The sequence below is a fragment of the Polyodon spathula genome, chromosome 23 (assembly GCF_017654505.1).
Source record: "Polyodon spathula isolate WHYD16114869_AA chromosome 23, ASM1765450v1, whole genome shotgun sequence".
Classification (NCBI taxonomy): Eukaryota; Metazoa; Chordata; class Actinopteri; order Acipenseriformes; family Polyodontidae; genus Polyodon; species Polyodon spathula.
In genome coordinates, this window is record NC_054556.1 from 4,395,833 (window position 1) to 4,421,328 (window position 25,496).

General features: G+C 38.7%; 3 protein-coding genes across 8 annotated transcripts in view; 2 read left to right on the forward strand and 1 right to left on the reverse strand.

The window, feature by feature from the left end:
• The window catches only part of LOC121297980 (RAF proto-oncogene serine/threonine-protein kinase-like), a 29,553-nt gene extending 18,164 nt beyond the window's left edge, over positions 1-11,389 (forward strand). For 2 of the 5 annotated variants that reach the window (XM_041224641.1, XM_041224640.1), the window contains exons 6-18: positions 131-223; positions 1,207-1,360; positions 2,409-2,468; positions 3,069-3,093; positions 3,344-3,450; positions 3,780-3,897; positions 3,999-4,083; positions 4,311-4,487; positions 6,138-6,184; positions 6,610-6,728; positions 7,618-7,764; positions 9,827-9,961; positions 10,311-11,389. In XM_041224641.1, coding sequence (XP_041080575.1) covers positions 131-223; positions 1,207-1,360; positions 2,409-2,468; positions 3,069-3,093; positions 3,344-3,450; positions 3,780-3,897; positions 3,999-4,083; positions 4,311-4,487; positions 6,138-6,184; positions 6,610-6,728; positions 7,618-7,764; positions 9,827-9,961; positions 10,311-10,451 — 1,408 coding nt within the window. In that variant the 3' untranslated portion in view covers positions 10,452-11,389. The remainder of the gene's footprint in view (positions 1-130; positions 224-1,206; positions 1,361-2,408; positions 2,469-3,068; positions 3,094-3,343; positions 3,451-3,779; positions 3,898-3,998; positions 4,084-4,310; positions 4,488-6,137; positions 6,185-6,609; positions 6,729-7,617; positions 7,765-9,826; positions 9,962-10,310) is intronic. The other 3 variants (XM_041224642.1, XM_041224643.1, XM_041224644.1) reach the window with 3 other exon arrangements.
• Positions 11,390-11,647: 258 nt separating this feature from the next.
• LOC121297982 (probable E3 ubiquitin-protein ligase makorin-2) lies at positions 11,648-23,859 on the reverse strand. Of its 2 annotated transcripts, none has more exons than XM_041224646.1 (8): positions 23,762-23,859; positions 21,802-21,930; positions 21,146-21,444; positions 18,970-19,286; positions 17,649-17,863; positions 17,042-17,152; positions 14,575-14,719; positions 11,648-13,245 (listed from the first exon to the last, which is right to left on the reverse strand). In XM_041224646.1, the coding sequence occupies exons 1-8, from the start codon at positions 23,785-23,787 to the stop codon at positions 13,096-13,098; spliced, it is 1,392 nt and encodes a 463-aa protein (XP_041080580.1). In that variant the 5' UTR covers positions 23,788-23,859; the 3' UTR covers positions 11,648-13,095. The 2 variants fall into 2 exon arrangements, with proteins under 2 accessions (XP_041080580.1, XP_041080581.1); XM_041224647.1 differs by lacking the exon at positions 23,762-23,859 and adding an exon at positions 23,583-23,695.
• On the forward strand, positions 23,802-25,469 carry LOC121298386. The gene is made up of 3 exons (XM_041225496.1): positions 23,802-23,913; positions 24,255-24,555; positions 24,670-25,469. Exons 1-3 carry the CDS (start codon positions 23,802-23,804, stop codon positions 24,959-24,961), a joined length of 705 nt encoding a protein of 234 aa, XP_041081430.1. The 3' UTR covers positions 24,962-25,469.
• The last annotated feature ends 27 nt before the right edge of the window (positions 25,470-25,496 follow it).

Consider the following 25,496-nt stretch of genomic DNA (forward strand, 5'->3'; position numbering starts at 1 on the left):
AAGATATGTTTTAAGTACCTCTGCGTGTTTTAAATGGGAAGAATCCCTTCCCTATACACAACATGTTTCTAAAGCTTTTAACATGAGGTATGTGAGTTCTGTGTAGGCTCTGATTGGTTCATTTCCTCAGGTTGTGTCCGACACCAGGTGAGAGTGGGGGCCCCGTCCTGCCACCCCTGTCATCACGACGAATGCGCGAGTCTCTCTCCCGATTCCCTGTCAGGTAAACCTTGTCTAATATTGCGTTTAGGAGGTAAACCGGGAATAATTACTCACTGAGACGAAGGTCTCCTTTCCAGTGAGGTGTTGAGGCACATGTTACAACAGCTTAAAACATCAGAAAATAAAAAAAATGCATTGTGACAAGGCCTTGTTTATGTAACAGTTAGTTAATTACATTTTATCCTAATATCCAAAAGAAGGAACAGAGCATGAGTTAACTTGAGCCAGCTGTAGTTCCGGTTCCTGGGACAGAAAGTAGTTTAGCTCTTCTTAAAGCATGGGTCGATGTAGTATGAGACACAATGCTGTCTAAGATCACAGACGCACCAGGTTTTGTCTTTCCACACTTGATAACCCTCAACAAGACTGAGCTGCAGATATAATAGTCTATACTGTAGGGATGCATGCTCTTTGTTAGCAAAGAGTCCTAGAGATGAGGGGATGAACTGTGCATCACAACTGCTGCTGCAGAGTCAGTTGCAATAGGACCTCGGTTTTGCGTGTCATCCAGAGGATTACGCTTATGCTCCGATAGAAGTGATGGTTTCTTCATAATTTCAGCAGCTTGATGTCGTGCATGTATATTTCTAGAGTGGAGAGAGATAACCTTGTGTTTCCTCTTTCATGTTTAACCACTATGGTTAGCCTGCTTTATCATAGTTACAGTGGCATATGCTAGTAATGTCAAACAAAACAAAATTGAAAAATACTGTCCAGGGCAGTTTGCAGCACTAACAAAATCTTTTGAGAGCTGGGCTCTTATTAGTTAGTTCAGTATGTGGTATTTTGTCCTAACAAATTCAAAGATTTGACCATAGCTGCTAGTACTATGGCTGTTACCCACACTCTTATCTTGCTAAACTATATCTCCACTGTTGTAGTTCCTTCCTTAAAGGGGATTAGTACAATTAGTACTTTGTTCAAAGTCGTATTCCAAGGGTATTGCCGCTGTTCTCTCACCATTGCTTTGTTTGTGTCTTCTAGCTCTCAGCACAGACATTCTACCCCCTATGCATTTAATGACCTCACAGCCTACCGCCCCACAGACTGCTCCCTTTCCCAGAGGCAGAGGTCCACCTCTACTCCCAACGTTCACATGGTCAGCACGACCATGCCAGTCGACAGTAGCGTCATAGAGGTAAGGGTCTGTGTGAGCTTCAGTGCTTCTCGGCTTGGCTTTTTGTGCCACATGAAGCGACTAAGACCCACAGAGGCAAGGCTTAAAATACCAGCAACGTGAAACTGAAGTTCTATTTTAAACACAATGAATTCTAAAGGGATATGGAGCACAGCAGCGTGATTCCCTGCTTTACACGATTCCAATCCAAAGGGACTTCTGGAGAAGACAGCACGCTGCAAGATCGATGAACTACTAAGCTAGAGTATCTCTTCATACACCTCACCCCAGTCATATGCACCATTGGAATGCTTTTTACATTTTTTGACACATGTTTCTGCAAATGCAGAAAATACTTTTCCTTCCCTGTTTTTTCATTCTGAATCTAACCTTTTCTATGTTTGCTATTATTTCTTTACAGTTTATAAGGAGTTGGGAACTGGGATGTCCAGCCTTTTTTGACCTCACTAGCTGATTCTTTACTGGAGTCCAGCTGTCTTCATTTTTAACAGACAGGAATTATAATCTTAACTCCTTAAGAGAAAACGTGCTAGCTTTTTAAAAGCCGTTGTCCTGTTTCACATAGGCTTCAGTGCCATTTTCATGCCGTGAGGCTTTCATTCTGATGCATTTTGTGTTTCATAGACTGATTCAGATCATACAACAATGTGTCCTACTGGCAGTTAGTATATATTCCTGTTATACTGACTGTGAGCAAGAAACGCTTCCAAAAAGATGGAAATCCTAGTACAATTTATTAGCAGCAAAACTACAGCAGAGAAATCAGGAAGGTTACAGAAAGCATGTGTTGAATGCTGCTGCTGCTGCTGCTGGAGGTCTTGCCTATTCTGTACACTTTGTACAGGTACCGGAATAGTTTGGGTGCAGAATGCTCCTTCCGACAGTTACCACCAGGTAGATTTACAGTACTGGGGAAAGGGGTCCTCCCAGATACACCCCCCAGCCCCCCCTCCTTTTTTATTGTTTTCCTTTCTTTCATTCTTTCCTTTGCCCTCTTCACTTGCCTCTTCTCTCCTGTCTCTCTTGGTTGGTTCCCTGTATGGAGTAGGTAGATTGCCTGAAAGCTTCTCCCAGTTCCTGGTGCCGGCGGTTTTGCATGAGAGGAAGAGTAGGTATTGTTTGCTTCTCTACTTGAGTAGAAGTTGCCCCTGACTTCTGTCAAGTCTGTAATTGAATGCTAATAAAAGGAGACCAATGGGAAACAAAGACGGTAAAGGCCTTTGGTAGTATAATAATATGCCACATAAGTTGCTAAAAGGGTTCTTGATCTAATTTACCCAACATACACATTGGCATCAGATGTATGTTAATGATCACTTTCAGATTCGCATTACTGCTGTAAAGCCGTCGTTTCTGTTGGTGTACTGCTTTCAGGAAGTTATAGAACAACATAGTGAGTGTGTGTGTAAGCATTACAAGTACAATCATTCTAAATCATCGTAGATTTTTACTGTCCGTGGTTATCGTAGATGGCAGGTTGTTTGATAAAATTGTGAAGTCTTACTTTCGCTGATGACATTCATGCACATGTTTTGTTCATCTAAGTATAAACTTACAAGAACAGAACTTAAGTGGTCATACTTTTAATCCCTGATTTGCATGTTGAATATGTTCTTCCAAACCACATTGGGGGTGGGTGGGATTGAAAGGGATGAAAGTATAAAACACCATAGAACAAACACTTCTATTTTTTTCTTTATTTTCATAGGATGCAATTGGAAGTCATGAATCAGGTGAGTACTATGAAAACCTTTTAAACTTAATTTGTAGAGTAAAAGTAACTACAGTGATCTAGTTTATGCACTGTGTGATATCCTACCATTATGGATGTTCTGTCCCGTCAGTGAGATGAGGTTAAAAGCTCTAAATCCACAAGTGCAGAAAAGCCTGGCTCTTTTGCATAGTGGATAAGACGCTTGCTTGTGGTGAGGTAGGTTTGCGCCCAGCCTCAGCCCTCTTTCACCTCCCTGATGTTTCTTTCAGGGAGCCCTCCCAATCTCAGTCCAACAGGCTGGTTCCAGTCGATAACGCCGGTCCCTGCTCACAGAGAACGAGCCCCGTCGTCCAACACCCAAGAAAAAAAAAAAATTGTGAGCACTGCTTTTATTGTCTTTGCAGTTGGTGTCCCTTTTAGTGGTGCAGCAGACATGTGTCATTACCTTCAAACTGCAGTGCTTGGTAGACTAAACTATTGCCCTAAGTAAGTTCTCACTGTCTGGTAATTATGTTTGAAACCTTAATATGAAATAAACTGCTCAGTGTCGCCAATGTTTTTTTGATTGTTTTGGATAGTTCAGTAAGTGTAATTCTATTTGTGCTATTTTTAATAAGCACTGCAGTCTGCTAAAAGCACTGGAGCTAGGCCAAAAATACTTTTTGTGTGCAATCACATTTTCATGTTGGCTACGTTCTCTTCTAGCGGCAACGAGGCGAAAGAGATTCCAGTTACTATTGGGAAATTGAAGCTAAGGAGGTCATGCTGCTATCCAGGATAGGGTCTGGCTCGTTTGGGACTGTGTACAAAGGCAAATGGCACGGTAAATACACCATGCCAATGCATTCGGTTCACTGTGGAACAGCATGTGCCAGGCTGGAATCAACCAAGCACTGGAATCAATTTAAAAACTCTTTTCCACAGGAGATGTAGCTGTGAAGATTCTAAAGGTGACCGATCCCACGCCAGAACAGTTCCAGGCCTTCCGAAATGAAGTTGCAGTTCTAAGGTCAGTGGCATGAAATTTGTAACGCAAATTGGTAGTGAGGGATGGGGCTGTGAAAATAAGATAAGTGACCTTAACTTGGCCTTCAGTGGGCAGGAACTTGGATAACATGTCTTGTTGTCTGTTTCATATTTAGAGCAGATCTGCCTTTGTCCTATTTTAAATGACCCAGTAAACTGATCCATAGATCTCCAGTGTGTCTGAATATCTCCTCTTTGTATTTGCTACAGGAAAACAAGACATGTCAACATCCTATTGTTCATGGGTTACATGACAAAGGGAAACTTGGCCATCGTGACTCAGTGGTGTGACGGCAGCAGCCTTTACAAACACATGCATGTCCAGGAGACAAAACTTCAGATTTTCCAGCTGATAGACATCGCCAGGCAGACTGCGCAAGGCATGGAGTAAGTCGTGCATGTCCAGTATATGTGTGATGATCAGAACCTGTTGGCAAAGTCAATGTTAGTCTGGTTCTATTAGCCCTGCTTTTTATAGCTTACATTATTCGCAAGTGAAGTCATTAAGGCTACTGATCTGTCTCACACATACTGTATCAGAACCATCAATTGTACTTTTTTAGAAATCAAGGCTCACCAGTGTTTTTTTTTTTTTTTTTTTAAACTTGGTGAAGTTCTTCTCATACACAACAATTTTGATCTGCATTTCTGAGTGGAGTTCTCTTTCCTAAACCCATGTAGAGAGTTTTTGGTTTTGATCATTTATCCAGTGTCCAACTGTACTTGTGGTACTGCTGGATTGTACATCTTTTATTTTACCCAAGATATACAAGTAATAAAATAACAGTAATCCAGGCGCTAAAGATTTATGGCAAACTGGAAGAAGAACTTCACCGAGTTCATTTTAGGACACATCTCCATGTGAGTTTATCTTGAGAAGGGTAAGTGCTGAAATGGGCAAAAAATTGATGATGAACAAATAGGAACATTCAGTGATGGTTTTACATGGGGTTGGATGCCAAGACATTCCAAATTATAAAATACCATATCCTCATCCAAACCAAAACCATTTATCTTTCCATCTATTTTAACTCAGTATTATCTTACTTAACTTCTGAAACGTACACTACACAGAACTACAAAATACAACGACTGTGAAGCGATGGGCTTCAGAGCGCCACAGTATTCCTCGTAGGTTACAAAGTGTGTTTCAGGTGGACAATTCTGGGTTAATTGTTATTAAGGCTCATTGCAACCTGATCAGGGCATTAGTCTGTCTCCAAAGTGCCAGCCAATAATGTTTCATCTTTTGATAACTGACACGGAAAGCTCTGTTTGGTAATTTTTGGTACATTTGTTTTTGCTTCACTTTCTAAGCCTCCCCTTGCTTTCTGTGTCATGCATAGTTTATATCTGAGTCACACCCTATTGTAAGACTCCCTGCCATTCAATATGGAAAGCCAAAGTCACTAAGCAGCACATTCACTGGACAGGAACTGCAGTCCCTCCCCTTCCTCCTCACAGCAGATCTATAGACTCCAAGTGCTGCTGTTTCCTGCTTATTCTTTGTTTAAAAGGCTCAGCATTACAGTGGACTGGCATGCATTACTTGTTTTGCAAAAACTTTTTTCTGTCTATCAATTATTATCAGAATGAGAAAATCTGATCTTTTAGGTTTGTTATGAATCCCCGGTTTCGTTAATAAAAATGCTTTCAAAATGTTTGTCCAAAATAAGAATAAATATATGTTTTAATAGATCAAACAAGCTACAAACATGCTATGAACAGTGCTTTTTAAATGATTCAACGCTTTTTGAATGTAAAATAGACCTCGTAGTCATTGTGATGGTGATCCAAGCGCTTTGTGATGGTGGTCCACTATGAAAGGAGCTATATAAAACAGATTGATTATGTTTTACTTATGTATTTATTTTTAGAATTGCATTTGTTTTCAAAAAAGTGTATCCAGCTGCAGTACTATAAATAGTGAAATCAGCATTTGTAAAAGTCCATGCCGTTTTAAGGGTTTTGTTATTTTACCATTATGTGTGTAATACAGGCTGAACTGTTAATGTTTTTTTTTCTCTGTCTCTACAGCTATTTACATGCAAAGAATATTATCCACCGGGACATGAAATCAAACAGTATCCTTTTTAACACAAATGCTACCATGAGTCAACCCAGAAAGTTAACTTGATCGTGGCAGCCAAGTGGCTTTTCTGCAAATCCAGGAACTGCAAAAGTGAAGGGCTGACTGTGTAGGAGACTGTGTAGAGGCTTGTTATCCATGTATTTTGGGCATTAAAAACTTGGACGTTCTCCTATAATGACAAAAAAGACATACCATGATGGTATAAAACCAAAAATATCTAAACTTTTTACTGTATATTCCACATCAGCCGAGCCATTTTTATAGTTGATTGGAGTAATGCAGCTCCTTCTTATTCCTAGCTAGTCTTTTTTAATACTGTGGTTGTTGCACATGTATTTGTTTGTATATGTTCTGATCACAGTGTCTTCTGTATAACTTGACTCATTTTCTGTAATGCCTCCCTTAACTCACGTGCAGATATATTCCTGCATGAAGGCTTGACAGTAAAGATAGGAGATTTTGGCCTGGCCACTGTGAAAGCAAGGTGGAGTGGCTCGCATCAAGTAGAGCAGCCGTCGGGATCGATCCTCTGGATGGTAGGTGTAAAAGGAGCATTTCAAAGGGATGCTTCAGCCTTGTCTGTCGCATTCAGAGACAAGGTTTGACCAGCAGTGGAGCTTTAAACAGGGTTCTATTTTATGCCATTATTTATTTATTTTTTTTGAGCAGCTGTTCTCCATATAGGCTGAAGAAAAAAAAAAAAAAAGAAGACAACCATGTTTTATGCTTAAGAAACCACAAATTGCCACAATTACAGTAATGGCTCACACCTAACACTAAATTTGTACAAACAAGATTTATTCACCCACTGACATGCTTGCATTTGGTAAGTTCAGTTTTTAACAAAAGTAACAACTTATTTAACTGTGGTTTCTAAACTGTCCCAATGCCTGTTGGATACTTTTATTTATGGCTGTTTTCTACTCCATGGGCATAGTCTTTCATCTTTATGGCCTCGGAATCTTCTGACACAGTGAGGCACTCGAGTGTGTCTGGTTCTATAGATAAGTGAAGTAACTGGGAATGTGGAAGTTGGGGGATCAGAGGCAAAAGAAGCACCAGTAGGGTTATTGCAGTTTAATGTAGGCTGAATGAATAGCATCCATTCCTGGTTTTACTACTACTGGAGTGGGTGAAACTGCTATGCAGTAGGAGTCTTATTTTCACCCCTGCTGTGTGTTTGAAGATTCAAACCAGGTTATGGAAGGAGGAGAGGACAACTGTTGGACAAGCAGGCTCTGAAAATAGTTTCTAGATTGCAATACTGTTTAGATTTTTTTTCCCTTCCTCTATATAGCTAGTCTGCAGGTAGCCTTGGATTTTAAACCCATTTTAACAAGCAAATATAATGACCCTTTTTCAACAACGCAGAAGAAATACACCTGCATAGATAATGTTGTAAAAGTGTGTTTTTGTCTTTCATAGGCTCCTGAAGTCATTCGGATGGAGGATAACAACCCATACAGTTTCCAGTCGGATGTCTACTCCTATGGAATTGTGTTGTACGAGTTAATGACCGGAGAGTTGCCCTACTCACAAATAGCCAACAGAGACCAGGTAACGACATTTACTGTAAGCACCATTTATATTTTTCCTAACATATCAAGTTTAAGTAATTTTAAGATATAATTCATTTAATAAAGGTGCTGAAGTGTTGGGCATTGTGGGGTAGTAAAAAGAATAAAAAATATATCAGAGTTACTGGTAATAATAAATGTCCTGTCTTTACTGTATGACGAAATAATACTGATCTGGTCAAATGGTTTCACTGACTTCAGCTGACTTGGCTGTTTCCAAAATGTTTTTAAAAGCTCCATTGTGCTTTTTGATGTAATCATTAACAGTTTGTTAAAATCTTCCCACAAGTTCATATCATAACTTGGTTTGGTTTACTGTGACTTTTATAGTGTCATTGTCTGCTGCCGCTTTTACTGTCATATTTTTAGAATCCAGTAACCAATGTCTGGAAGTTAAGCGTTTATCTTGGACTGTATGCAAATGACCCTCAATGCACACACTGCCTTGAAAACACCTCAGAGATCAGTATCTTTCTTGGAAAAAGGTACAAGATGGAATAGAATTAAAGCATTGAGAATATGATAGAGATGGAAGTGTAGATAGAGATGAACTCCTATTGTATAGCACTTTCACCCATTTCAGGTTTTACTACAAGTTTGATTAGCCACAGTGTATCCAAAGCTGACCCTTCCACTTCTTTTCTTTGTTCCAACCCTGTTCTGAATTGTTTAATTGAACCAATTAAACCTCGATCCAGACACTGCCGTAGTTAATTAAATAATTTTACCTGTTAAACCTGGAGTGGAATGGCACTCCAGGACCGTGATTGGACACCCCTGATGTATAGATAACAAGCTCAGGTATGTCTTATTAAGCCCATACTAAAACCAGGAATGGATTAACCCGCTATGCAATGGGAGTCTTATTACCTTGCGTGGGGATTGGAGTTTGATTTCTGATCTGTAAAATATTGATCTGTTCAATGGAATGCTCAATTCTTGAGGGTCTTATAGACAATGACTCCTATCTTATCAAGCAGGAGTAGTGAAACAGACTGGGGGGCTTCTGGACCTCCTCCAGGTCTTGTGTGTAAAAGTGTTACATGTGCCAAGGCAGTGCAGAATGTGTCACCCTTGTGCCCCTTTTTTCACGTGTAACTCTAGCGTCTCCTTTATATGATAAATGCAGAGGTCACATTTGGTTTTTGCTGGCGTATGGGATTGTTCTCATGAATACCCAGTAAAAGCTGACTAGCATCGTACAGTAATTGTACCAAACACTAATGCCTGACCGACATGCAGAGAAAATAGAAATCTTGAAATTATTTTAACTGCTGCAGTAATTGCTGTCTGTGTTTAATCATCAAAATCAAGTTTTGTTTGAATATTCTATCTGGAATTTCCCTTGTAGAGCCACTGTGTACCACATACTATATACACAGTTAAAGGTGCACAATGTTTTTAGCATTATTACTGAACTTAGTAATCATTTGAGTTACATACTGTTTCATCTGTGGATAATCATGTTTAGCCCAGTGGGGTTTGATAGAAATTTATTATCTTCATGCTCATAAAAAGGCATGTAATCGTTTGGCTTGGTGAATGTCTGAGTTTGAGGTAATTGTTTTAAATTTTTTTTTGAGAAGTTAAAATTCAAAATAATTTGAATTGTATTTCTGAGGGCAGAACTCTTTTACAGTATCACAGAATCTCTTAACTTGGTTAAATTCAGTCAGACATTATTTGCAAGGAGTGAGACCTGTCTAGTGAGAAAATAACTCACTGTCTGTCAGCCCATGATATGGCTAAAAACTAAATGTAGTTTAATGAGGTAAAATTGCTGTGGCTGTGTGTGATGCAGTGTTTTGGCCCCAAATTGCTGCCTGTTAGTTATCACTATTCCCGCAGGCACCTCACAAGATTTTTTTTTTAAACTCTTGGCTCAAAACCTACTGTATATATATTTGTTGTTGTTGTTAGTGGTGGAAGCATTCCAAAGTCTTTATTTATTCGCCCCACTCACTCTGTGCCACGTTGCCATGGTTAAACTACTGACTTTTCTCCTTGCAGTGAGAACATACAAATCAGTGAAACCCCCCATTTTTGTTTCCGTCCAGATCATTTTCATGGTTGGTCGGGGGTATTTATCTCCAGACCTCAGCAAACTGTATAAGAGCTGTCCAAAAGCCATGAAGAGGCTTGTTGCAGACTGCATCAAACAGAAAAAGGACGACAGGCCCCTCTTCCCTCAGGTGAGAAATAACAAAATCAAAATCCTTCTGACAAAAAATAATCTGATGTTATTGTCAAACCCTGACGACATCACAGTCAAGTTAGCAGATTTATTTTCTTCCTACTTGTTTTAACCTTCTGTTGGTATGCAGTTATACTTTCTATTGTTCCATTGTATGTGATTGTTAGACTAGGACACAATGTGTTGGCCTTTTTTGTGGGTAGGCTTAGTGTGCATTTTTAGAATAATTAAAAGCAAATCCTGTTGGCTGGTGTTTTTTTTCCATTCAGTTTACCCTTGTCGGTATGACTGTTGAAAGGATGTTAGAATAGTGTTTGAATCATTTTTTTTTTTTTTTTTAACCACAGATTTTGTCATCTATAGAACTGCTGCAGCACTCTCTTCCCAAAATCAACCGCAGTACCTCGGAGCCATCACTGCATCGAGCCACACACACAGAGGACATTAACTCATGCACTTTGAGCTCAATGAAGCTGCCAGTGTTCTAGGACATGATCACACCATCCCCAGTCAAATACCTTAAGCAGAGAAAAAAATTGCAATTCTACATTCTATATTTTTAAATTACTGCACCCAAGGACAGCAACGCAGCACCAGCTTATATATACAAACCCCAAAGAAAAAAAAGCTGCTATCAAGATCAGTAAACTGTTCCTTCAGTTTTCATTTTAAAGGCATTTTCAAGTGTGTCCCCTTTCATATAGTCATGCAAGCAACTAATGCAACACAGATATATTATGGATATTTTTGATTGATACTCTGAATTGACAGAGTAACAACTGCATTTTTTTTTCTGTTGGGAGATGAGAAAAATGGTTGAAAGCTGCAATTTTCTATTCGTTGTACTGAAGAACCAGGGAACTAAAGAGGAAACATACATTCTGTTTTGTAAATTTTTTTTTTTTTTTTTTTTAGCAGATGTGTAAACAGAAAACATTTCTTGTCTCACTCTGGATTCTTAACTTTTTTGTTGAAAAATGAAGAAAATTTGGATTTAGGCAGAAATCAGCATCTCTGGAGCTGATTTTAGAAGGGACTTCTTTTTTTAAAATATAGTTTAACAGTATCGCATCTGCTGTCATTCATCAAACTGTTCGAGAACTAAGATTCTTGCTGAATAGTTGCATTCTGTGATTTAACAATATGTGTTTATGAAAGGGGGCACCAAAACTGTTTTGAGGAGCACTTTACTTATTCAAAGTTCTCTGGCTAATTTCCTCCCGGATGCATTTACAAGTGTACCAGTTTCTCCATGCGCAGTATCGTAAGCATATTGATGAGATAACTACAAGCAGATGCAATTACTGTAGCAATCTCTCAAAACTTGAAAAGGGTTTCCCATTGCCCTCTTCTGTGTATCCCATGAAAACAAACAGCTGGAATTTTAGTTTTGGAATTAAACTATTTCTTTTATTTTTAAAATGTACTACTTGTAGGGCTGTCTTAAATAATAACCAGTGCAGTCTGTTAGAGGTGCACTGTAATGGGAAAATGTAAGAGTATATGATATGGTTGTTTTCTTTAGTGACTATAAATGATTTGGCTTTTTGAACTTTTATTGCTCGACAGAGGATAAACATTTTGGTGTAAACCTGAAGATTGTTTATCCTACTTATTTTAATAAAACTAAATTAAATATGCAACTGTCTATCAAGTGGAATGACTGCAGCTGGAACAGATGAAGTGAATTAAAATAATTTGGTTTATTTGGATAATGGAACTGAGGTTTCACAACAGCAGGGTCCTGCCACTTGGTTGCACTGCAGGGTGGATGTGAACCCCGTTTTTAACGCTTTGTTTCTGTCAAGTCCGTGGGATCAAGCTGAAATGGTTTTGAATTCAGTTCTATACAGTTTCTCTCAGTTTTTGGTCAGTCTGCCCCCACCACCGTTTCAATCATATCAATGATACCCTATGAGATAGTACAGGGCAGTCTACCAAATGTAAAGACAACAAGTTACATTACAGTTGGTGTTTAGTAAACATCAGCCATTTCACTGCTACATTTCTGCACCTCTCTAAATTTCAATGATCCAGATGTTTACCACAGATCCATTTGATTTCATGTTTACAAACAGTTTGATTTTCTGTGCCATTCCCCTCACACTGTGCCCGCAGGGATTACACATTAACAAAAGCTCCCATTTCTAGTTTTTTTTATGTTTCTGTGAAAGGTACTGTTAGCATAAATGAACATTAACAGTTAAGAACACAGCACACATTACCTTACGGTTTCTAAATGTGCTTTCAGTGCTGCTGGACAATGACGTTCCACCTCCCTTGACTTTAATCAGCAGTCGAGCCTGTTGCCCAGGGGACAAGTAATTCAATTTCATAGGATTAGTAAACACAAAGATGGCCCACATTACATCTCAATTCTAAAATATATCTATACCCTGGGGAGGGGAGGTTAAACAAAAACACTGCTACTTCCAGAGAATCCCATTTATTCACATCTTCTAGTGCTCAGAAACCAGATGGCAGAGGTGGATTTCAGCAAATGCCAGGTTCAGAGTTCTGCTGAATATGGGAAGTGAAAATTAATTTAAAAAAAGCTGTGATACAAATACAGAAAAGGGGTTCCAGTGATCCTAGACCATCCTTTTATACTATTAAATCCCCCTAGTCATGCATTTTTTGGACATGTTTTCTGCATCCAGTAAGTATACACTATTACACCACATATACATTAGCAACTCATTTTTGTTTGACTTACATAGAGCTGTCTACAAAGGAAAAAAAGTTCTAGGAATTTACATAACTTTCTCAGAAATTAATTACTAAAGGAAGTTTATTAAACACTATTGCAGAAATGGCGTCATTCTCGAAAGTTACCACATTTGTGTGTGTGTGTGTGTGTGTGTATATATACATATGCATCTAGCAAAATATTCTAGAAAAAATGGATCCAAAACCAAAATTTGGGTTGCAGGAGCTTTTTTCAATTGTTTCTATTATTATTACCCCACTATGAGGCTGCTCTTCAGGATCTTAACATAGCCAAAATATCTAGGTGTACTTCTATTAACTAACAGGTCTGACATTTGGTAGTGAAGATGTAACTCTTGAACCGAATTGCTGGAGGTAGCAGGAACACAGAGAGGTTGTTCATTTTCATCCAGCTCGCAGTGGTCACTGTGTGGAGGTAACGCTTGCTTCCTGGTCGGCCCCCGAGAGCTGCATGAAGAGCTCCCCCAGCTCTGAGACCTCGTCTTCATGCTGCCGCTCGCCCCTGTGCTCCCTCTCCTGGATGAAATCCCACAGCTGCACCGAGTTCAGGAACTGCAGGGGGAAAGGAAGGGCGTGCAAACTGCATTTCATCTACATAAATCATTTTAACAAGGATTTCAGGAACCTGTGGCCAATAAGGTAGTTTTGCATTTTATTTATTTACTTTAACAAAAAGCCGTCATGCAATGGTAATAACCATAACTACCTAGGTCAGCAGAATTCCTAAGGGTTATGCTTGGATCAAGCTGGGGTCACAGAAAGGAATCTGCAATACTGACTTGCTCAGTAGAGTATATTGTATTAACTCATTGTTTCAATTTGAGACACAAATCAACTGTCATTGTACTCTTTAAATCCATAAATTAGATGTATTTTTTTGTTTTGTTTTACAAATTGATTTTACCCAAGTGCAAGCAATTAGTGTCCACAGGTAAAACATCACCTTTACTTTTACATAAGCAGGAGTTAAATTAATGTTAAATTTAGTCCCAAAAAAAACCTACATGACAGTGTTGTATGCAGAGATAATGAATACAAACGAATAAAAGGTCACATTTCCTGAAGATTCAAAATCAGTAAGAAAAACTAAGTGCTTTATTTGATCAGACAAAATGTGATGGGTTTGCTGACAAAATTAAAACTGCTCAACTGGTTTATGGTTTGAGCATTTTTTCTGCCGACAAATTCTAATTTCTAAACTCAAGAATAATAATAAAGTCAGTTTTATTTACCCACTACTATACAATTGACATTTTTAAAAAAAAAAATTAATTTTGGTAACTCGCTCAATCGACATTTTAATCATGTTACTTGTTACCAGCTCAAAAGATCAAAATGTTGTTTAGCGAGGGCTCAGAGACCGAGATATGGTAAAGGCAGCAAGCCTCCTCTGTGCTTGCTTATACTGTTGGCTGCCTGTGAATCACTCTGGAATAGTGTTTTTTTTCTGTGAAAAATGAAAATGGAATTTTAACGGAGCACATAAACAGCATAGCGTTAGGTCAAATGTGTGTGCCGTGTTAGCCAAAAAAACATCTGTAATGGCACTTCTGCAATATGTGTTTTGCTCTTTTCATGTTAGTGCACAAGGGAAGTGGGTGGTCCACAAACTGACAACTTGTCAAAATGAAGCGTTAGACCACCCAGCATGACGGAATCATCACATTCACACTGAATCTAAATATTACAATGAAAACACCCAAAGACCCAAGACTGATCCAATGTCCTCGAAATGCTGTTTTAAGTACAGTTAAAAAGAGTGTTTCATTAGCCAGGTAACAATGCACAATACAACATGTACAAGTGGATCACTGTGTGTATCTAGACGTGTCTGTGGTTAGGACTGCTGGGTCCTGCACCAAGCATACAAGAAGATCTTACCCGAACGCTCCCCTCTGAACTCATCTGCTTGCGGGGTGTCTCAGGTTTGGCTCTCGTCCCATCCGGATAAGCATGCATGTAAAAGCACTTTCCCCCAAACGGGCATGTCCCTCTTCCCTGGTCAAAGTACTTGCATGCCTTTTTGCTGGGAAAGAAGGTGGAGTCGCATGATAGAGTAAACGTTTATCCATTTTTGACACTTCAACCAATATACCAGTGTTAAAAAAATAAATAAAATAAAATAAATAGCCACTCGCACCTTTAACACATTTGTTAGAGCGCACATGCACTTGTTTTTTGTCTTCCTAATGCTTCTTTGTTCCTCATGTTCACTGTAATTCCGGTGGTCACCATGGGATGGTTTATAATGACCTTCAGTATATTTTAACAATGCAATATATGAATGTATTTATTACCGTGAGTAATATGTAGGAAGTACCTTTATGCTGTCATGTCTCTCCCCCCTCTCTCTCAACACTTCTACTAACCTGGCTAACAAAGCCAAATTGTTCAAAATTATTTTTTTATGGTGTAGCTCCTAACAGACTTGATATCACTGTGAAACTGGAACAGCTTATTGAGTTAGTGGTTATCCTGCTAATCACTCACTTCCATCAGTGAGGGCGCTGGTCACTAAGACTTATTATGAACTGAAACAGCAGTGAAAATGATATGTGTGTTATGGTGGTTGCCAAAAGAATAATGTAAATACAAAATCTTGAACAGTAAAATACCCCACCCCTCTCTACAGAAACAAAACACATACATACATTATTGTTGCAAAGAAAAAAAAAGATCCACTGTGGAATAAAACAATTGGCTCTGTGGCAGTAAAACGGAAATGGTACTGATTCAACACACTTCGGTACAAAGCTTAGTGTGCACTGAACGTGAAAGAGCTGTTTGTTACAGAACCATCATTCTGAACCCTCTAACACCACCTGCATATTCAATCTATAAAACACATGTTCAGGGTATTCTGGTTGTGAAAACAATGTATACTTTCATAAAAAGAAATACCAGTGTACATCAATTTAAAGTGATTAGTAAATGAAATCACAAATTCTGTAACCAGATATACATGTGTCACATAAATAAAAATGAATCTCCCAAGCCATAAAGGAAAAATACAAGACACTTAAACACTAGTGAAGTCCTGCCAAGAGCTTTGCAGTGACCTTTGTGGTTCTATTTTTGATAAGGGTGGTTACATGGCACAGTTAACCTTGAGCACACCTCAGTAAACTCTATGCATGTTTCCACTGGCAATGCTACACACAATCTCACATGACACGGTTTAAATGTTGTCTACAATGATAGAAAAGCCTTCAGCCAGAATGTGGAACTCAGTAAGAGCTATCTGTGACAATGCCTCGCATTACAAATTTAAATCTGAACTTCTGTTGGCAAGGGCCTAACAATAAAGTGTTATGGAACATCCCATGACTTTTAGAACATTATCCAATGAAGGTTGCTGCCTCCCTTCTGTGATGTATTGATTGATGCAAATTTATTTTGACAACAAAACTGTGTTTAGGAATGCACCTAAAATAAGGGATTATGATGAAGGCCACTACAGACCCCACAAGCCAGGAGTCTAGTGGCCACATCCATGAAATTTAAAGAAGCAATGATCTGTTCTGAGATGGGTCATCCCACAACTCTGTGAAAATGAGACTAATATTAACATGGAAGAACAGCAGCTAAATTAGTCACTTTAAAAAGTTACACCTCGTTCTAGATTAATACTTGTATCCAGTTTATCAATTTAGTATCTGTGACCTTCTCAGCCACAAACTACATGTGTTACTGACAGATCACTGCTGCAGTTACCTGGCACATGGCAGTGTGTATTTTATTGCTTAGATTGTTTATCATGACATGCTTGTTGTGTTTGCGTAAATGATTGACTCTTTTGCAGTGATTTTTGTCTATGTATGACTGATTTTGATTGCATGCCATTTCTGATTTCTTGTCCTTGTTACAATATGAGGACTTGTTCTCTATTGGTTCTTACTTGGTTATTTAGATACTGACTCATCGTATCTAATTTAGGTCCTACAAAAAGGACAAATTAACTGAACCAACAGCTCATAAGTGATCAGTGCATTACAATTACGAATGTGCTTCCTTGTGAAAGCATTATAGCCCATTTAGCTTCTATATGTTTTTCAGCACAAATAGAACTTAACCCATATATACTTATTTTGGGTGCCAGTAAAATTACTTTAAAATAAATAAATAAATAAATAAAGATTTAAAAATGAATATCAGTCCAAAGTCCTCCTCATTCAAAAGCAGGTAATTTTGCAATCACTTTAGCTATGGAGGATGGATTATTTTGCTCAGGAGCTTACACCAGGATGCTTTTAATCTGTAGCAACTAAAGCACCTCTAAAACTACTTTTATTCTTTGGCGTGGATATGGTTCAGTACTTTCTAAAGAGGATACAGTAAATCCTCTTACCTCACTCCTGTTTTGAATTCTTCAATAAGTCTGTTCTTCTCTTCCTGGTCCTCTACCCAGTACACACTGGGGATAACAAACTCCGATACCACACGGCACTCGGGACACGACCTACCAAAAATACATCAGTACAAAAAGCATACAAACTGAGCATTAGTCAATAAAAGCATGCCAAAATCCCTATCTGTCTTGCCAAGCCTTTATTCCATACAGGTTCTGTTTACAACCTTTTCAGTTTCACTGGTCTCAAAGCATTCCACTATATACCATTTCCCTTCACACTGGTTATGAATGTGTTATTTAGACCTGTCACACCGGACAAGACACAACATGAAAGACAATGACAAGGACTTATCAAAATGTTTGCCTAATTTTGGAATCAAGTTTCTTTTTAGAACTGGAGAAAATGAACAGGACCTGTCACTAATTTTAGATGAGGGTGGTAACGCCCCATACCATAAATTTGACGGCCACTTCTTCCTTGCAAGCTAATTCTAAAGCAAGCAAACTACAATTTAGCAATCTTGTAAAACAAAGCCAACGCCTACTTAAAGCCCGCCATTGCATTGCCTTGTGTTACAAAACGTGTTGCATGCACAGCACTCACTTGATGATCTTGTTCTCAAACTGCTTGGCGCACCGCCACTGCCTGATGCAAGGCAGACAGTAGGTGTGACTGCAGTTCGAAAGGATTCCAAAGCGTCTCTCTGAGGGCGATGGTTTCTCATACACCACCTCCATGCAGATGCTGCACACCTTGTTCTGGCTGAACTGCACAGCAAACGCCTTCTCCATATCCAGCTCAAATGCCACCATACACATCTGGGTTTGTTTGCATCAAATAGGTTAAAAAATAATAGGGAAGGGGTGGTATGTAACATTTCCAGCCTAAATACGCAAAGCAAAATCCCAGTATACATTTCTGATATGTGGACATCACTTTTACAAACATAAATGTGTTATAGGTCTAGGCCATCTATCTCTACGACAAAAAAGTAATCCATCAATTTTAGAATGTTCCAAGGTAAATTCCACATCAAATATCAATTTTGGGGAAGAGTAAACTTGAAGAAGTGAAAACCTGTGTTTAAAAACAAATATTTGCCTCAAAAACAGTTAACTAAAAACATCTGCCAATGTCTATTAAAGTGCAAAACATATTTTGTTTGGCACTGGAACTGACGCTAGCATTTACAGCATTGGTTTGTTTTCTACTACTGACCAGAACAGCTTCTATGCCTCTGTATTTATCTACATCAGATTGGTGCTATGGAGACGCAGGATTCATTTTTGCAAGAGCAGCAGACAGAAGAAACACATTTAAATAAGATAGCATCACATTTCTTTGCAAGATAAGTATGTTTTCTTTTACATGTGGTTAGCTTATTCAATACACCTCATATTTTCTGAGAAACTGCAAACTAGAAAAGATTCAGTTACACACAAGATTTTACTTAATAGCAAGTGTCCTCTGGACAATATCCCACCAACATGCAACTATAAACAGAGTTACAGAGTACGATTAAAAATCTTAACAATGAAACTTGTTCTTGCTGCCACAATAAATACAAGCTGAACAGGGTTTTGATTAAAAAAATGATTTACAGGTCTAAACATGCCAAAACATCAGTTGGTACCCTGAAAAACAATGCCCAATTACAGGACAAAACTAAGACAGAATGTTCAAACATTACAATGGGCATTCTGGACATTCAGTCTTTGCTAATCAACGAACTACAATGTGCCAGGCCAACAGCAGAGCTCCATTACAAACATGCGCTGTAATATATATTTTTTTTACATTGTTTATGAATCACCCTGTAGTGGCAATTGTATTTGCTCGATACTTTATAGCTGGAGGTTTCAGGCTACAAATATCTATCACCCCCTCATGTGCAGCCTGAAACTCACTGCATGGGTCTCCTCACCTTCTCGTGTGCTTTCCTCTGCTCTGGGTCAAAGGGATGGAGCACCTGCAGCGTGCAGATCTCGCACACCTCTCCATGCAGATAAGCACAGCTGCTTCCAAAGTGGCACTGGCCAGCAGCTGCATAGGGACACAGCTGCTGGGGGTTTGCAAAAGAGCTGCCAGCAGCCGAATCCTCCAGCCCGCTTCGAATGGCTTCCAGATAAGAATGAGGTTTGATGTTTAACACCTCATCCTGGTAACCCCAGCATCCAGGCTCAGGAATCTTATAGTCATCTACTCTGTACTGTGGTGTCCTTTCATCTGAAGTGCACAGTGCTGAAGAAAAGAAAAAGCAGCAGATTTTTTTTTTTTTTTTTTTAATTTTTTTTAAATTAAGTCTTAAACAATTACAGCACTGCTTCATCTCCATTTGACAGGGATGGGATTTAACCTGTTTTGGACCAAGCTAGTTTGGCTTGTCATCACAATTCTATCTTTAAAAACAAAAAGTGTGTGAAAATAGTAACTTTATGCCCTCTAGTGTCAGTTTAATATATTTTTAATTGGATTAAATAAATTTAAATATAGTGGGTAAGGAAATTACACAAATATAGCTCAAGTTCGCAGCCACATATGTTTTGGATTTTCCAGTAGCCAGAGGGAAATGTCTGAAGCAGTTCAATATAAAACGCTTGCCTCTTAGAGCATGAAGTACTGGTGCGTTTAAGTATGTTGATTTCTGTCTCTTCTCACAGTAGATTGTTGAAAGATTATATGCAACGGCACTGTCCTTATTTAAACTTGACAAGGGTAATACAAAAGGGTATTGGGTTTTACAATGTTTATTTTTATAATTAAACCTGATCAAACTCAGACACTGCTCAAAAAATGTGAAGAAAAATACCTTAAAGCCACTTGATACCATAAAATTCCTGCATCTATTATCCGAGTCCTTATAACTGTATTCCTTCCATACCAACAGAACATTCTTCCCAGGTGTATTCTCTCTCATATATACGCACACTTTAATATTTAACTGCTAGGAAACACACATAAAGAGAGACCACCTCGAATCTGACGACTGTATCTTCGGCTCAGTGCTTGGCTGGTTTAAAGCTTACCTTTCCTCTAGGTGTCAGTTTGTTTCACTGGGAGGTTATTCCTCAGGTTCTGTGTCAGTGACCTCTGGGGTCCCCCTAGGGTTCAGTCCTGGCTCCACTTCTTTTCCGTATTTACACACACTCCCTCTTGGGCAGGTAATCCAGAAACATAACATGGGCTTTCATTTTTATGTCGATGACACTCAGATTTATTTCTCTTTTAATCCTTCTGATCAACATGCTTCTTCTGCTCTTTCCTTTTGTCTCAGTGACATTAAGTCCTGGATGAGTAACAACTTTCTCCAGCTTAACTGAGGTAAAACTGAAGTTATGCTTATTGGTTCCAGGCATCAGTTAAAACAATCCTCCTCTTACTCGCTGTTCTTTAATCACAATGAACTTGAGCTTAAATCTGCAGCAAGTTATCTTTGACACTGAGCTCTCTTTTGATTCTCACATCCGCGCACTTACAAAAATGTCTTACTTTTATTTTAGAAATAGTTCTAGAATCCGGCCCATGCTGTCTCAAAAGGATGCAGAGATCAAGATTCACGCTTTTATCTCTTACAGGATTTATTATTGTAACTCTCTCTTTATAGACCTTCCCGATTCTGCCATGTCACGACTTCAGCTCCTGCAAAACTATGCTGCGCGCTTCCTAACTCGAACCAAACGAAGGCAGCACATTAGCTCTGTCTTGGCTTCCTTACATTGGCTGCCTGTAAAGCAGAGAATTGATTTTAATGTCCTGATCCTGAAATAAGACTTGTAGGCGTGTACATTTGTGAGCTAGTGACACCGTACACTCCCGGTCGCTCTCTGCGTTCCTCCAACTCAGGTCTGCTCTCTGTTTCTTCCTTCTGCCTTGTCCCTTGTCTTTTTCTAATTATGCACCCAGACTCTGGAACTCACTCCCTGTGAATATCCACCAGGCTGACGCGCTTCTGATTGAAAAGTAGGATAAAAACGTTCCTTTTCGATATGGCTTATTCTTGATTGCACAGCGCTTTGTGATACCTCTGTTGTGAAAGGCGCTACATAAAAAACAGTTGTATTGCAGGAGCGTGAAGGAAAACCTTAAGTAGCGAAACTCACCTCTATCTCTCAGCACCAGTGGTTTCTTTCCAAGTCGCCCAGTTTCTGCTGGGTTGCTGCCAATGATTGGGGCTGAAATGTGGCTTCCTCCTAAGATAGGGATGCCAATGCTGTTTCCTCCGATGACTGGGATGGCAAAGTTGCTTCCACCAATGCCGGTGGCTGCAAAGTGGCTTCCTCCAATGATGGGTGTTGCAATGCTTTGTGGGATAACTGGTGGAAGGGGTCGATTACTGTATTCTCCCTCTGCTCCAAGGACACCTATGCCCCTTCCAGCAGAGGGTTTAATATGATCATACCTACAAGGCAAATTCAAATCAAGACGCGATATTAAACTTAAAATTCTACATTACAGATTCCGGCTCTTAAATGACTGTACATTGACCCCAGTGTGCTGTTCGAACTTCAATTCTGGCTTTACTAACAGTAGTTTCCTTTAAAATTGAAGCGGAACGCACTTTAGCAAAGGTCCAAAACATTGCAGCCTTTCCCTTGAGCTTAATTTTGATCTCAGAATGCACTGTGTGTTTGGAAGTTGTATTTGTTGCTTGATCAATAATGATCACATTTCTTACATGAGACCAGGGCCAATGTCAAGTTCAGTGAGGGGGTCTTCTGTACAACAGAGATGACAGGAGGACATAATCAGAACTCACCTGCAACGGTCTCCATAGGCACACTGCCCTTTCTGGTAGAATTTGCAGATGGTGGATGGCTTGCTTGTAGTTAAATCATGAGAAAATAAACATCTGCTCCCCTCACGGCATACACCATGCAAAAAATACCTTAAAAAGAAAGAAAGATGTTGACAGCTGTTATCTAAAGTAAGACACCAAGACAGGAATTAACAAAAAAAAAAACAAAAAAAAAAACACAGCAATATAAAGCTTGCAGTGAAAGATAACTGCAATAACAATGTTAATGAGTTGAAGCCGAAATCAAGCATGTCTCAAAAAGAACTATATTCAGTTCATGTTATACCATCACACATATATACAGTACCAGTCAAAAGTTTGAGTACATTTGCTGGAAACATGGTTTTTTTCATAATTGACAATGTTTTACGTCGTAAACGTTACTGTAAATACTTGAAAATGAAAACACATGTTACAATATACAAAACATAAGGAGTATCAAAGCAATGTTCAAGAAAATTGAAAATTGTCTCTAAATCTTGGATTCCTCAAAATAGCCACCCTTTGCCTTAATTACTGCCTCACAAACACGAGGCATTCGGTTTACAAGTTTCAGCAGGAAATCACCCGACATGTCTTCCCAGCTCATCTGCAGCAATTCCCAGAGATGTAGGGCACTGGTGGGTAGCTTTGCTTTGACTCTTCTGTCCAGCTCGTCCCATACAAGTTCTATGGGATTGAGGTCTGGAGACTGGGCAGGCCAGGTCATTAGATTGAGTTGTCCTTCACTTTCCTTCTTTGCCAGATAGTTCTTGCACAACTTTGAGGTGTGTTTCTGGTCATTATCTTGCTGAAGAATGAAGGACTGTCCAACTAGCTGTAATCCTGATGGAATGGCATGCCTCTAAAGTATGCTATGACAGCCATACTGGTTGAGCTTGCCATGGACTTGGTAAAGATCACCAACTCTGTCACCAGCAAAGCAACCCCTGACCATGACACTGCCTTCAAATCGTCTGATGGTCTTGGCCACAGCAGTTACAGACACTTGCAAAGTTCTTGCGATTTGTCTTAAAGATTGACCTTCATTTCTTAAAGTAATTACAGATCTACAATATTTTTTCTTTACTTAAATGAGCATAGTTTGCCATTACTGTCTAACAAAGACACTTTTATACTTAGGCCAGTGTTCTATACAAATTTCAGATTTTTATCTGACTTGGGCTTCAGACTGAAATCCCCTCGCTTTGGGTGACAATTTCATTGAAATTGCCAAGATTTACATTTTTATTTAAAAATAAAATTTCTGAATGCAATTTACTTATGATTATCAGCTTATATAAGTACACGTATCATATAATGAAATTATATATATATATATATATATATATATATATATATATATATATATATATATATATATATAAAATGTTTATAGACAAGTTTATACAGTTAAAAGCATAGATAATCATGAAAAACCTGGTTTCAAGCAGGTGTACTCAAACTTTTGACTGGTTGTGTGTGTGTGTGTGTGTGTGTATGTGTATATGTATATATATATATATATATATATATATATATATATATATATATATATATATAGATAGATACACACACGGAGCTTAAAATAAACCCCAAATTAGTTTACAATCAACTATGTTCACTATTTTTAACAAAATGTCACAAATTCTAAAATTAAAAGGACGTACACATCAGCAATCAAAGCTCACGCATTACGTAAATATAAACAGACGTATACTGGGAGAAACAAATGAACTTGCGTGTCCTTTTCGGTAACGTACATCAAACAAGGGCATGGTATTCAACTTGGCAGAACGCACATCGTAAGGTGTCAAGTGGAAAAAGTATGCTTTCATAAATGAGATCTTCTCTAACTAAGAGTATTTCTCTATTACAATAATTATTCTATAAATAAAGAGCAGGGATAGAAACATGTTTTAGTTGAAATAACGACTGTTACCGGCAGGTGACTTGCTTTGTGTTCATGTTGCGTCTTCCATATGTGCATCAGTGTTTTAGCTCCTCCGGTTACATTTGGTGCAACCTTCAACCACCCCCTCCAAATCACGGACGCAATAAAAAAAGGTTCTGCTTATGACAACCGACAGTTGAGCAAGTGCGTTTCCTGAGCTATTAATTTGATGTACAGATTACTGTAAATGATATACCATTCTATAATTAATGGTGAATAACTTAAACGATATATTTAAATGAACTATTTAAAGTTTTTTGGAAGAAAAAAATATGTGCATCATACATGGTTTTGGTATTTAGGTCAATTGATGCTGAAATCATAATTTTGTAGCAGTGTACTTCAGCTGTTTCTTACACGTTTTACCTTATAGTCTCTACATGGAATACATTCAACTTTTACATCAGCCTTGTTAAATATCAAGTACATTTTTTTTGACTAGCAAATGAAATAACACTGTCTGCATTAGCTTGAAATATAGATTCCTTCACTGTACCACTGTGTGTGTGTGCGTTTCTTCCAGGTGTGGTGTATAATTATAGTGAGGCTGGAGTCTGCAGAGATGAGCATGGCTGGGAGCAGTCTGTCAGTCTAATAAACCAATGGCATCACTACCTGGAGCAGTTCTCATCGACTGACATGTGGGATCCTCAAAGGTTTGAAAGACCAGAGCATATTTTCCAGTCCACAATCCCTTTTTGCTTTTTATTTTATACAAAAAAAATGTCATTTTGGGGGTTTTGTTTATTATATTGCATTTCAAATTTAGCCATTCGTGCAGTGTAATATTGTACATCTATCATCTACAATCTCCTGATTAACTGTGCAAGCCAAATAAAATCTGCAGTCGGTGGTGACAGCAGAAGGATTGCAACTGACCTACCTACATGTTGAAACACTTTACTCATTAGTGACTCATTAGTAACTAAAGTCCATTATACTGCATGTCTTGTGTTTTACAGATATGAAGAACACAAACACAACTGCTACACCTATGCCCTGACGTTTATAAACTGTTTGCTCGCCCCGCAGGGAAAGCGGCAGCTAACAAAGACTGTCTTCACAGAGAAGTTTGTTCTTCCCAGAACGAGGAGGGCTTCCAGATACATTACACTCTATCAGGAAATTTCCCATAAGTCTTTTAATATTGTGGACAGCTCCCATCGAGAAGACAACAGCTATGTTTGAATTGCAGGCCAAGCTAAACAGCAGACATTCCCCTGGGTAAGAATGCGCTGAAATCAGTGCTAGTCAGCCACAAGAAACTGAAAACTGACACTGTGTGTAATGCTCTGTTCTGGTGTAACTGTGCAGTGTTTGCTGAGACCACAATACATGTCTGTTGAGCACATTAATGTACATCACTGTATATTAGAGTACTGTGTGATTTTATGTTGGGGTGGTTTGAATCTTACAGCAGCAGTTACAAAAAAAATATTTCTTGCTGTTGTGAACATTTATTGTAATATTATCTGAACTATTTTAACAGTGGACCTAGGCTAGGTGACATTGTACTAGTTATATAGAAAGTGGCTATGTACACGTAGGTCTTGTGTTTAAAGGAAACTACAAATTAATCAGGTTTACCTGACCTGCTTGTGACTGCTGCATGGTGTTCAGAACCTTCCTGTGATTGCATAAAAGGCACTAAACAAATGTAATGATTTAGAATGAATTGAAAGATGATGCATTTACTGTATCAAAGGAGAAATGAACTAAGCAT